Below are 14554 nucleotides of genomic sequence, written 5' to 3' on the forward strand. Positions count from 1 at the left end.
GGGAGCAGGGACGGATCTAGGGGGGGGGGAGGGGGGCAAGCGGGTATCTTGCCCCAGGCGCAGTTTGTTGAATTCTTAAAAAGGCAGCAAAATGAATGGCAGTTTAGGCGCCAAAACCTGACCTTTAGGCGACAAAACCTGACCTTGCCCCAGGCGCAACTTGGTTTTGATCCGTATCTGGGAGGGAGGAGGAGGGGGGATTAGGTTTTTCACAGTCTGAGTGCTGATGGTGCAGATAAGCCTGCCTCTGTGTAATGTTTACAAACAACATGGCTGCTGTCATTGTATCACAGGAAGAAATAATAATTTTCTATTAAAGCTGTTTGCAGCTAGATTTGCTGTGTTCACTATCTAAACTTTAGATAAGATATATAGACAAGTTACTTGTTATAGTTTGTTTTTCATCTCAGATCCACTTTAAGCCTTTATCTTCAAGAGCGTTTGGAAAAATCAGTTGTTCAAACTACTCAAAAAGGGTAAAAAAAAGTCATTCTAACCCTCTGGAAGTATATTTCTGATGCCTGGGGCACGTAACACGCCGTCTCTGCATGGAGGATTGCCATAAGAGCAGTTCACGTTTGCCACTTTTTGTGTCGCTGATGCCTATTTTTAATTTTTATGGAGTAAATTAGACAGTGAGCACGTACACAGTCTCTATGCCTTCGCGTATTAATTAAAGCGCTCGCATTTCATGGTGAACTTTAACTCCTAATCAACAATGAATTGCAGCTGTTCTGTAGTGGAATCTGCCTCTCTGGCTGTTTCTGCTACTTAATGTATTAGTGTACTTGTACTTAAGTGTGCTTGAAATGTCCTAAAATGAGGCTCTTGTCAGTAATGAATGTACTTATGTTAGTGACTTCAATCCCATTTTAGGATACCCGACATGCCTCCTCCTGCTTTATACAATAACAACTCTTACTCTTTGCTAATGCTAATAATAAGATAACTAGTCTAGAAATCATTATTAATGATAATAAATAACTACAGCAGTGTGTGTTATACTTTGCTTAAAGGACACCTGAGGTGAAAATAAACTAATGAACTAAACAATTGTATCTATCCTCCTTCTCCTAAAAATGACTTAAGATATGCTAGTTTTATATTAAAGTCTACTTTTTAAGTTTTTACTCTTTTATTGTTTTTGCTCAATGACACATTCATTGAAATATGCCAGAGCTAAAATCTATGAACTATTGACCCTTCTCATCTCTTTCCTGCTCTCAGAAGACATTTTCTGCTAGGGAAGTGTTTTATAGTTGCAATTTCTTATCAGTGAGGGTCACTTTTTAAAGGGAATCTGAAGTGAAAATAAACTTATGATATAATGATGTGTATGTGTAGTACAGCTAGGAAATAAAACATTACAAGCAGAGTCCAATATTGTTTCCAGTACAGGAAGAGTTAAGAAACTCCAGTTATAACAGTTGTTATCTATGCAAAAAAAACTTATCTGAACTCCACAACTTTAAAAGTCGCAGAGAGCTCTGTCTTCTGAAGCTTATATCTCAACTAACAGTCACTGTATCTTTTTTTTTCTACAAATGCCAGGTGAAAAGTTCACTAGCCTGCTCTGTAAAATCATTTAGAATGCTGAGTAGTGTGTAAACTGCAAATATTAGAGAATGATGCAATGTTATAAAAAAACAAAAAAAAACCTATATAACTGAAAATAAAAATATGATATATTTTCTTTGCTACTAATGCTCTAGTAATTATCCGTACTACACAACCAATTTATTATATCATTTTTTTATTTCTCTTCAGTGTCTCTAAGTGCTCCCTCATCTTCCCTCCCTGGTTTTAATCGTCCCTCTGCAAATCTTCTGTACTGTGATGGTATAAGTAATATTGGGAACTTGATTCTGTATCAGGATCTTATTCTACTGCTTTGCTACTTCTCTGCGTTATGCAATTGTCTTTTCTTAAAGCGGAATATAACCCTGCATTTCAACTTTGCTCTAAAACATTATTTACAGTATATTATATGTAACCAGCATTTTTTTTTACTAGACCAGCATTGGAAGGGTTACACAGTGCTTTAAAGTTCCTGGAGAGAACTGCAGACGCATCCGAAGCTGACATAGATACATTTTGTTTACATAAATGTATCTAAGTGTTGAATGTGACTCACTGTCTCTGACTGAGAAGGAGTTGGAAGACAGCCAAAGAGTGTGTAACATTTCTCTATAGATACATTTAACTAAATAGAATGTAACAATCTGAACTTCTGCATATCTCTCCACGGAACTTTAAACCTCTGTGTTTAACCCTTCCAATGCTGGTCTAGTAAAAAAAAATGCTTTTTGCATATAATATGCTGTAAATAATGTTTTCGAGCAAAGTTGAAATGCAATGTTATATTCCGCTTTAATCTGTTCATTAAAGTTATTTTTGAACACAAAAAAACAAAACAAAAAACAAACTAAAGACTAAAATATATACTGTAGCTTTAGATATTAGTATAATATTTATGTGAGCTTGCAGTCAGGGGTGCAACAACCCAGTGGGCCCCCCTACCCACTTGTCATGGGCACCCTGGGATCCAAACTCCTCCCAGTCATACTTGTTACCCCCCCCCCCCCCCCCATGCACACACTTACTCCAGGTGATGGAGTAATATAGACCTGCTCTGGTACTGCTGGCATCCTCCAAGCCCTACTGCCGTATACTCTCTGCTGCTGTTCACCAGTCATTATTACTGTATGTCTTGATTACAAAATGCAAATACATTGCTAAAATGCCCCATCACCAGCTATTTGTCAGGGGGGGACAGCCACGGTAGCCGGTGTGACTAAGACAAAACAATTTTGGCATCCAGACTGCAAACTGAATTCCTTAACCACCCTGGCGTTCTGATTAAATCGCCAGGGTGGCTGCGGGAGGGTTTTTTTTAGATAAAAAAAAAACTATTTCATGCAGCCAACTGAAAGTTGGCTGCATGAAAGCCCACTAGAGGGCGCTCCGGAGGCGATCTTCCGATCGCCTCCGGCGGCAAGAGATAACACGGAAGGCCGCAATGAGCGGCCCTCCGTGTTTCGCTTCCCTCGTCGCCATGGCGACGAGCGGAGTGACGTCATTGACGTCAGCCGACGTCTTGACGTCAGCCGCCTCCGATCCAGCCCTTAGCGCTGGCCGGAACTGTTTGTTCCGGCTACGCTGGGCTCGGGCGGCTGGGGGGACCCTCTTTCGCCGCTGCACGCGGCGGATCGCCGCGCTGCAGCGGCGATCAGGCAGCACACGCGGCTGGCAAAGTGCCGGCTGCGTGTGCTGCTTTTTATTTGGTGCAAATCGGCCCAGCAGGGCCTGAGCTGCAGCCTCTGGCGGTGTTGGACGAGCTGAGCTCGTCCAGACCGCTCAGCAGGTTAAGGCACTTTATTGACCTGAGGAATAGGGCAGAGAACCGAGAAACGCGTTGTCTTTTTTTAATTGTGCTTGAATAAACCTTACCTGATCTAAACCCTTGTTTTTCTGGGTTGGCTCATCTGGAGAGGTAAGACACCTCATGTATTTATTCATACTCTGAGAGATATTTATTTTCGAATGCCTCCACTCTTCTTCATTATCTGGGACATATCAGCCCACAGTGATGGCTGGCAAACGGTTAATGAACATGCGATGTGACATTGCGGATCTGCACGTGGCCACCCACAGGCGCACACATGACAATCGCTGAATCCACCCACTTACAGCCATTTGTCTTTCCCCATTGTCCTGCAAGGCCATGAACCGCGGCACATTTCCCCATTATTATATATAAATGGAGGAGCAGACTGCGGAGGGCATGCAAATGTATTATCCTCCATAGAAATCTTTTAGATTATTTTTTTTTAATTATTTTATTACTTCAGTTAAGCTTTAAGTTCTAAATTGCACGGTATCTAAATATAGAAAAAAAAATCTCTCCAAAGACTGGTAGTTATTTTGAGTGACTCTCCAGCGATTATGGCAATTAATTTCATCCACTTTATTTTTTTTTTTTTATGTTCAGGCAGGTTAAGGAGCTTGACCAAGTATAGGATTTTATAATGAAGAATTAATTATCCTGAATTGAAATATATTATAGATTTAATAGCCTCAGTGAATATGAAACATGTAACTGTGACGTACAGATACAATAATACAATACTTTGTATTATCCAATTTATTAGTTCTAAAAATGTAAAGCTGATGCTTTATATAAGAGTTGAATTATTTACTGAAATGATTATTTGCAAATATATAGCAATTTTATTAATATTATTATATTTTTTGTTTTGTTTTTTGCTAAGAGAAAAAAAAACAGCCTTGCCTTGCATTAGTTTATATATAGCTAAGTAATCTGGACAGGGTCTGCTTAGTTCACTACAATTTAGCTATGTCCCTATTAAATCAGCAATAACATCATCCGTACTTATGACACCTAAATGAAATATATATCATTTTTTTCAAAACTAAATAGGCTTTCATTGTATGGCATTCTTTCCCTTAATCAATTTGGTTTTCTATGTATTTTAATAGGAGCAAAATAGAAAAAAAATCTCACTTTTACCGATTCCAGTTTGGAAATAAAAAGCGTTATTGTAGATAAAAAAAAAACACAAATTATGTTTGGCTATTTCTGCTGTTTATCACAAAACTTGAATTATGTTCCTGTCATGATTTATGGTGAAGATATTTGATTCTGAAATAATGCTACAGTGTGTATTTTTAACTATGAACTGAGAAAAAAAAATATTTTGATGGTAAAAATCAATCTTATTTGCTCAGGGAACATATATTCCCTTTCACCAATTAGTGCTGCAGCAGATAGTGACAGAGGTTTTGCACCGGAGCAAGCCCAATAATGCACAGATGTGCTTCAGCTACACGACTTATATCTACGTCCTCATGGCTTAGATTAAGTCACAGAGGACATAGATATACTGTAGTGGTGAAAAAAGTGGTTAATATAGGCTTTAGCAGTTAGGGTTACTCAGAAACGCTGACTAAACATTACTTTTTGTATTACTTATTTTTGTTGTTACATGTTACTATTGTATAAAATGTTGTAAGTACTAAAACAAATTAAAAGCATGTTGAAAAGAACCCCCCCAAAAAACATTATACTATACAGTGCACCCCAATCCAGAATCATGTATCCACAATGCCCTATGAGTAACACATGACTCAACTTACAAACAAATTCAACTTGCAAACAAACTTCCAGAACATAACCTGTTTATTAGTAGGAGCCGCTTGTACTTCCAAGTAGAGACGGCCCAAACTGTTTGCCAGTGGGCAGTTGCCGGTGAACAATGCGCATTCGCGTCTGTTCGCGAACATATGGGGCTTGATTCACAAAGCAGTGCTAACGCATAGCACAACCATGCTATGCATTTTGCACCCAATAGGACGCGCGTGAAGGTTTGCTCGCGTAAAGATTAACGTGCACGCGCTAACGAAAAGTTGATGCCAGGGTTGCTCGTAACCTACGCCAGCGCGAATCTACGCGTTGTAGTCCGTAACTACGCATCATAGTTCATAGACGAAGTTTAAAAACTGCGCGTACGTATTTCCGCATAGTAGTAGTCCCGCTATGCGACGCTTTGCCCACTACGCGTAGTTGACATACGTATTGCGAACTCAACTACGCGTGCGGTAACTGCAACTATAAGGATCATTGCGCATGCGCAAAAATATTATTGCCCTTCTATACGTATACTATTCTGTATTGGAAGGTGGAATGTACGCTTATATTAGTTCACCCATGCCCATAGTTAGCGGATTATTGCGGACATTTTTCCGCATAAGGGCATAGGCGTCCGCATCAACTATGCTTCACGCTACGCGAAGCTTCCGTATTTTAACGCGCAGTCTACGAAATGCAAACGTAGTGAAGTTTCTGATTTCGTAGCCGTAGTTTGTGAAGCGCAATTGGGTAGAACTTCGAGTAGTTCCAGCGTAGCGAAGTTGGCTGACTACGACCATCCCTAGTTGAAGCATAGTAATACGCGCACTTTGCCATGTTAGTGCGCGCATGGAAATCTTTACGCGCGCAAACCTCACACGCATCACATTGCGTACTAAATGCATAACACAGTCGTGCTATGCGTTAGCACTGCTTTTTGAATCAAGCCCATGGTGTGTTTAACCTGCTCCCTATACATTATAAAGGATCCGAAAATGTACTCCTCACCCCAGAGTCAACAGACGCATGGCAGCCAATCAGCTATCCCTCCCTGGACCCGCCTCCCAACACACCAATCAGAAAACCAGCCCAACAGCCATCTTACACTATGCCTGTGGCTGCTGAGAATTATACCAGCACAATACATTGGATAATAATAATAATATTAATACAATTATTATTATTATTATTATTATTATTATTATTATTATTATTATTGTTATTGTTATTATTATTAATATAATTATATGAATACAACATTGTAACAAAATGTATCATCATCATCTCAAATACTTCTTTTTTTAAATCTTGAGAAGGTATTTTTTGAGTGTTGATCTTGGCCAAACGTGCGCAGGAAATCTATCTTTAGGTGATATAACCTAATCCGGCTGCAAGAAGAGGAGACGATAAAACAATTTCTGCAGTCATTTTATCTCATCTCACTGTTGAGGAGGATTTAAGTACAAATCAATAAAACCTAACACGACACTGAGTGAATCACGCCACATCTTCATATTGTTAATCGGCGGTATTTTATCTATGAAGGCTGCGAGCTATTATTTTACATTAAGGACATCAGTCAATAGTATCTTTGAAATGAAAGATCAATGTCAATTTTAATGTAGCCTAATGTGTGAAATATCACGTCTACAAAGATATTATGTATGCAATAGAGGTGGGGGAAATATAACACTAAACTTTACATAAAAATCTTTGCCTACCCTCGAGATTTTCCTTGCCCCTTCTGTTCACAATCAAATCTGAAGGGTTCCGTTGCCATTACTGACTTTTCTAAAGCACTTTGTCTTCCTGGACCTCTTTCCTTTGTTTCCAACTAAAGGGACTTCAAAGGGAAGCAGAGAATTTGTGTGGCTGCATATGGCAGAAACTTGGGAGCCGCCATAAGTGGCATATAAATAGCGGCCATACTGTGAAATTTGGACACCCCAGAGCCTGATAGAGAGCGTGTGTCTGGGCCGCCAACAATGCACAATACGACACAATATGGCTACAAATAACCACTATTTGTAATAGTCCCTATGGCAACATCCCAACATTTTTTTTTTTACAATCTTTTTAGGCTAGTGTGTGTGTGTGTGTGTGTGTGTGTGTGTGTGTGTGTGTGTGTGTGTGTGTGTGTGTGTGTGTGTGTGTGTGTGTGTGTGTGTGTGTGTGTGTGTGTGTGTGTGTGTGTGGGGGGGGTGGTAGTTAAGGTTTGCTGGGGGGGACGGGGGGGGGGGGGGGGGTTAAAATCAGCCATGTTTAAGGTTAGGGATCATAGAGGGTAGGTTCTGTGTGAGAATAGGGTTAAGATTTGCTGTAGTAAGATATTGGTACATTTTATAGATATTTTATTAGCCACTTCAGCCTTCAGTCATTTTCACTTTATGCATCCAAGCAATGTTCACCTCCCATTCATTAGCCTATAACTTTATCACTACTTATCACAATGAACTGATCTATATCTTGTTATTTCCGCCACAAATTAGGCTTTGTTTGGGGGGTACATTTTACTAAGAGCCACTTTACTGTAAATGCATTTTAACAGGAAGAATAAGAAAAAAACCGGAAAAAATCATTATTTCTCAGTTTTCAGCCATTATAGTTTTAAAATAATATATGCCTCCATAATTAAAACTCACGTATTGTATTTTCCCATATGTCCCGGTTATTACACCTTTAAAATTCTGTCCCTATCACAATGTATGGCGACAATATTTTATTTGGAAATAAAGGTGCATTTTTTCTGTTTAGCATCAATCACTATTTACAAGTTTAAAATAAAAAAAATATAGAAATATTTCATCTTTACATTGATATTTAAAAAGTTTCGACCCTTAGGTAAATATTTACATGTTGTTGTTTTTTTATTGTAATTTTTTTTTGTTTTTTTTTTATATATTAAACATTTTATTTGGGTATTTTTGGGAGGGTGGGATGGAAACAGTAGTTTTTATGATGTAAATGTGTGTTGAATTTTATTTTTTTTACTTTTAGTTGTAGTTTTACTTTTTGGCCACAAGATGGCGGCCATGAGTTTGTTTAGGCAAACAAAGATGTCCCGCTACACCATGGATGGGTAAAAAACTTCCTTCAATTTTATTGGCACATCAGTAGAACAAAAAGGCTGACGCGTATCGGAGCTCAAGGCTCCTTAATCATAGCTATCCATGGTGTAGCGGGACATCTTTGTTTGCCTGTACGTTTTGAGACTCATGATCCCTGCTCCTTTGGGTTATGCATCGGTGGTTGTAGCGACTCCACTTTTCTACACCATGAGTTTGTTTACATGACGCATGGGGAAGGCAACAGCCAAAAAAAGCGAAGCTTCCGAGAGAAGCTGTCGCTTTTTCTGCGGGGGAGAGGAATCAGTGATCGGGCACCATAGTCCGATTCACTGATTGCCTGGCTAACGAACCGTGGGCCAGGAGAGGCCGCGGGAGCGCGCAGACGCGCACATGGCCTCCTGGGCGTAGCTAGTACGTCCAGGAGGCCAAAAAAGTTAATTACACTCTAAAATGGTAGATAATCAGTAAAATATGTATAAACTCTGAAGATGCTTAAAGTAAACCTGAGATGGGGGGGCAAGTTCTATCTTACCTGGGGCTTTTTCCTTCCCCCCCTCCCCCCTTCCCATAGCCCTACAGGTTCCTTTGGTTTCCTCCCAATCCACTCTGCGGTGTCTCTAGGCCCAGATTCACTGCATATGGACAGATTCTCCCAGCCACAGGAGCGTGATTGGAAAGGCACGCAGCTAAGGTCATGCATGCTCAGTAGCCCCACCTTTCAGAGGGGCACTACAGCACAGACCAGGCGGACCCAAGGGACCGGTAAGGCTACAGGGGGTTGAAAGAAGCCCCAGGTAAGTAAGGTAGAACTCATTCCCACATCTCAGGTGCACATTAATGATCTGGCATGCTGCATCCTAAGGCGACATCGAAAATCAAGCACATTGTTTCCCTCCTTACCCCGCCTTCCTGAAGAAGCGCCTTACCATTGTCTCTCTTACCTTTTCCATAGACACGCCTTTTGGGTATGTCTGAGTGATGCGCTTTTAGAGCGCTCATTCCCTGCAGTGCCACCCGCAGGATGGAGCTGGATCTAGACAAACAAAACTAAAGCCATTGTACACAAGGTAGATGAAACTCTAGCATGTACAGTAGGCCAGCTGCCATGAGATGTAACTTGCACAACGCTTTGTCCAAACTCCACCCCCACAAAGCAGCAGAACACATTTCTAGCCTGCAGGCTTTTGCCATGTCTGTAGGGCAACATGCCCAGCAGGCTTAAGAGTGCATGTGTTCAAACCTGTATTTCTTGTACAGCTCTCCCTTGATTGCAATTATAGCCTAACACCCATTTAGATCAAATGGACATAGAAGCACAATAAAGTGGGTAAAGTGGACTTTAAGGATGCACTTTGAAACTACTTTTGTTATGTGAATGCTTCAGGACTTGCTACTTGCCTTAAATCTTAAAGATAACCTGTATTGTTAAAATCGCACAAAAGTAAACATACCAGTGCCTTAAGGGACATCTCCTATTCCCCTCTGTCACAATTTTGCCGCTCCCCGCCGCATTAAAAGTAGTCAAAAACTATTTTGAAAAGTTTGTTTATAAACAAACAAAATGGCCACCAAAACCGGAAGTAGGTTGATTTACAGTATGTCCACACATAGAAAATACATCCATACACAAGCAGAATGTATACAGCCTTCCTTTTGAATCTCAAGAGGTCATTTGTGTGTTTACCTTCCTCCCCCTGCAGCTCTCATCTACTGAAGAGTGACAGGCTGATTGTTTCTTCCTGCAGATAGCTCTGCCCGTTGTCTGTAATTCCTCAATATGTGACAGCCCAGCCAGCTCAGAGTATGATTTATCCAGCTTGTAAAAGGCAGGCAGCTCTCTTCTCTCACTGACAAGAGAGCAGAGAGTCTGCCTAATATAAATAAAACACACGGGAGTGTGCATAGAGGGGGCCTGGAGGGGGACGTGCATAAGAGATCAACAACACTGAAGAGTTGGCAGCCTTCCAGGCACAGGGCGACAAATCCGACAGGGGAAAGATAAGATGATTTATTACAGAGACAGTGATAGTAGAAAGTGCTGCAGTAAGCCAGAGCACATTAGAATATGTTTAGGAACTTGTAGGATAGTAGAAAAAAGGATGACATTTTTGTTACAGAGTATCTTTAAAGGGAACCTGAGGCGAGAAGTATATGGAGTTTGCCATATTTTTTTTTCTTTTTAAACAATACCAGTAGCCTGGCAGTCCTGCTGATCTCTTTGGCTCCAATAGTGTATGAATAACACCAGAAACAAGCATGCAGCTAATCTTGTCAGATCTGACAAAAATGTCAGAAACACCTGATCTGCTGCATTCTTGTTCATTATCATTTCAACAATGGAGCATGTAGGGCTAATATTAGTGATTTTTAAGTTAGATTACCACATAATAATTTTAAAATCACTAATATTAGCCCTACATGCTCCATTGTTGAAATGATAATGATCTTATATCTCTAATGAAATATATCCATGATAATAATGCATATGTCACTTTAAAATTATGTTGCAATCTTTTATTGATATCAAGACTTCCTGTTCAGTGGTTTATTAAAGTGAATGCATACTATCTGCTTCCACGTATTGTGTGAGAGGACATCACAGAGTGTAACCGTGACTCTCACCAGTAGGGGGAACGCTGAGGAAGGTTGCTATGGCGACATTGTAGTCACGTGGATTTGACTGTAAGGGAGGAGTTACCTCCGGGAGGACCGAGGGGAGGGCTTTGGGCCTTATAGGACATGAAGGACGTCACTGGGAGTAGCCCCTGATGAACGCGTAGGGCGGAGCCTCCTTGTGATGTCAACTCGGATGTGCGCAACAGCGTGAGCCCGGTCGGTCTGTACTAGTGGTGTATCTGGAGAGAGCGCGATTTTTAACGGCGAAAGAGTGTGGTAATACCAGAGCGGGGAGAGAGCGGGCCACCGCTCCTCTTACCCCAACTGTGTACATTGCCCGCCTACTACCGCCATATTGTTTTTATGGACATTTTATGCCTATTTTATTAAAAGAAGTAATGCACCATTAGAGGCTGGTCCTCTGTCGTTTTTTATCCACAAGCTTAAGCACATCAGGAAGCTGGTCATCCCTCTAGGAGTGATTACAGGCCGGACAAGGATCCACTTGAACCACCGACACAGTGCCCGAGAGGCGACGGGGGGGGCCTACAGCCCGGATGCGAGAGCTGGTCGTTAGACCTCAGGATCTGGTGAGTCTGTACCCTAAGGACGTTTATTGACATAATTGATTGCCATACTGAAGGAAGAGCGCGGACTATTTTGCTGCCAATGTACCAAATAGAGCCAGACTGACTGAGATAAGATTTATTACAGCAGAAACATTTCTGATTCGATTGGAATGCTTGCAATGCAGGTTCAGGTTGCAGGCTACAGAGTAGTGGGTAAATGGAATTTGATTCTGTGGCTGACAATCATGCTTTAAAAAGTTAATCAAAAAGAACAACACTCACCTACTACTTTCCCCAAAGTAAGAGATTTGATGGCTTTGAAGTAGATATCCAATGGAAAATAATGGTGTTTCATTATCTTGTCAACCTAAAAATTAAAAGCAGAGGTTTTAATCTGTAGGGAAAATAAAAAATAAATAAAAAAATTGTACAAAATTAAGCAAAAAACAACAACATAATATTAAAGCGGAATGAAACTCAGCAATTCTTCTTTTCTCTAAAACATTATTTACAGCATATTATATATTACCAGCATTTTTTTTAACTAGAACAGCATTGAAAGGGTTACACACAGGACTTCAAAGTTCAGTGCAGAGAAATCTGGACACATCCAAACTTTAGATAATGTTATCTTGTGTTTACTTAATTGTTTCAAGTGAGAAATGTGACACATTCTCTGACTGTGCAGAAGCTCCTGGACACAGACAGACACTCAAAGCATTTCTGCCTTCAATACATAATGAATAAAACCATGTACTTTTGGGAACTTGTAATTTCTAAATGAATAATAATACTTATGAACAAAAGCAAATATGATAACCGTATGGCATATGAAAAGTAGGAAAACATGTTTTTATTGAATATTATGTCAGGGTTTTATACCGCTTTAAGCAATCCTCCAAAAGAATGTCACCCCCAACCTTTTTTTATATCACCAGCAATAATAGTACAATGTAACGCGCTATTAGACTTAATCTATGTAAGTGCGCACCACGTCGTGAGTGAATGTCAGATATAAATGCAGATAAATTACAAAATTATACAACCACACAGCATAATAATATCCCAGGAAATTCCAGCCTACAGGAGGCAGGGACGCCTATTAAACTCAACTTTTGTTCTTTTATACCAGCTCATAAAAATGGTGTCTTCAGACTCAGAGCACTGAAAATATATATTCATCTTCACATTCCACCATTTCATTCATTTCTGAGCTTGTCGCTAAAACATTTGCTGGTGTCTTTTAGCAATGAATGGTGGGAAAAGGTCACACATTGTCTTATAATTTTCTTCCAAAATATGCCAGAACGGCGTTCTACTCTCACAAGTTTCTGCAGGAATAATGGATTTCGATGTGCTGCATAAGAGATTGTGCATTGTAATAAAAAAAGAACGTTTTGCTAGAAGGTTAACCTTTCTAGCGTCTTAATGGATGGCTGCTTTAAAAATGGTCCTTGGAGGACTTTTTGCCATTTGCGGTTTTCAATATTGCCGATAGAAATTGGGTGAAAGACTCCTTATTGGCCTCTCACAATATTGTAAATAGAGTGAGACATACACAGGTGAAACATGAAAAATTAAAATATAGTGCAAAAGTCCATTTATTTCAGTAATTCAACTTAAAGAGAAACTCCAACCAAGAATTGAACTTTATCCCAATCAGTAGCTGATACCCACTTTTACATGAGAAATATAATGATTTTCACAAACAGACCATCAGGGGGGCGCTGTATGACTGATTTTGTGCTGAAACCCCTCCCACAAGAAGCTCTGGGTACCACGGTACTCTGGGCAAACTGCCACAATGTAACAATGTTCACAGACAGGAAATGGCTGTTTCCAGCTGTCTGTAACAGCCAGAACAGCTAGAAACAGCTACATAACCTGCCCACAGTAACAATGTCACCATGTAATAAATGTCAGAATGTAAATCGGAGAGAGGAAAGATTTTACAATGGGCAAACACTGACTAAATCATTTATACATAATTATGGTAAAAAAATGAAGCACTTTTCTTACTACATTATTTTCACTGGAGTTCCTCTTTAAAGAGACTCTGTAACAACATTTTCAGCCTTATTTCTTCTATCCTATAAGTTCCTATACCTGTTCTAATGTGGTCTGAATTACTACAGCCTTTCCTAGTTGCACAGTGGCTGTATTATCTCTGTTATATGATCTAATCTTCTCTCCTCTGTCGTCTTTGTCGGGCTCAGGCACTCAGGCTGGAATGTGTAGCTCTGCTTGTGATAGCATAGAAGCTATACACACCCTCTCCACGCCCCCTGCAGGCCCTGTATGACTCACACACTGAGCTACTCTCTGCCTATCACATGCTGTTAGCAGCCATGTCTTTTGTTTGTAAACACTGCCTAAAACGGGCCATTACAAGCCAGGATTGCAGCAGGGAATGGCAGAAACAGCACAGAGGATCCCAGGAGAACATAATGAATAGAATGGTATGCTTTTTATTGTAAGAATTTTAGAGTACGGATTCCCTTTAAAGCAAACAAGAAAAATAATAATAATAATAATAATTGTTTGTGTAGTACGGATAAAGAATAGAACATTAGTAGCAAAGAAAGGAGTCTCATATTTTTATTTTCAGTTATATAGCTTTTTGTAATAGCATTGCATCATCCTCTAATATTTGCAGTGTACAAACTACACTCTGTATTTTAAACTATAAAACAGAGCAGAGCTAATGAGCCTTTGAACATCCCTGCATTAAGATCTTATTGAGGCATTGCGCTTGCTCAGAAAATGGATCAGCTGCTCCTGTTCCACTGCCTGAGGAAGTGGGCTGTATCCCATGAAACACGTCACAATTTTTGGAGCACACTATTAAAATAATTTTTAGAACATTTATCTTATGGATTCTTCTATGGAGAGCTGAGTACCACTTCCCCTCTTTTTATTTAACTACTTTAGCCTTTTGGACGTTTCTACTACGTCTAGAAGGATGCTGCTGCGGTGCTGCACACTCCTGTGCCGCCGCCCGTTATCCCGGAGATCAATGAATGGGAACATATTTCCCATTCATTGATCTAAGTCCCTAGACTGTGGCCATCTTGTGGCCAAATAGTTAACTTTTTCCTTCCCACACCAAGAATTACCCAAATAAAATTTCTGATGAAAAAAAAGATTACAAT

At 40.0% G+C, this 14554-nt stretch overlaps 1 protein-coding gene across 3 annotated transcripts in view; it reads right to left on the reverse strand.

Annotated features, from left to right (window-relative positions):
• The window catches only part of LOC137525202 (contactin-associated protein-like 5), a 419206-nt gene that overhangs the window by 37053 nt on the left and 367599 nt on the right, over positions 1-14554 (reverse strand). For all 3 annotated transcript variants that reach the window (XM_068246129.1, XM_068246130.1, XM_068246132.1), the window contains one exon: positions 11685-11769. In XM_068246129.1, the coding sequence (XP_068102230.1) occupies positions 11685-11769 (85 nt within the window). The remainder of the gene's footprint in view (positions 1-11684; positions 11770-14554) is intronic.

This window comes from Hyperolius riggenbachi, chromosome 7 (genome assembly GCF_040937935.1).
Source record: "Hyperolius riggenbachi isolate aHypRig1 chromosome 7, aHypRig1.pri, whole genome shotgun sequence".
In the NCBI taxonomy this organism is placed as follows: domain Eukaryota; kingdom Metazoa; phylum Chordata; class Amphibia; order Anura; family Hyperoliidae; genus Hyperolius; species Hyperolius riggenbachi.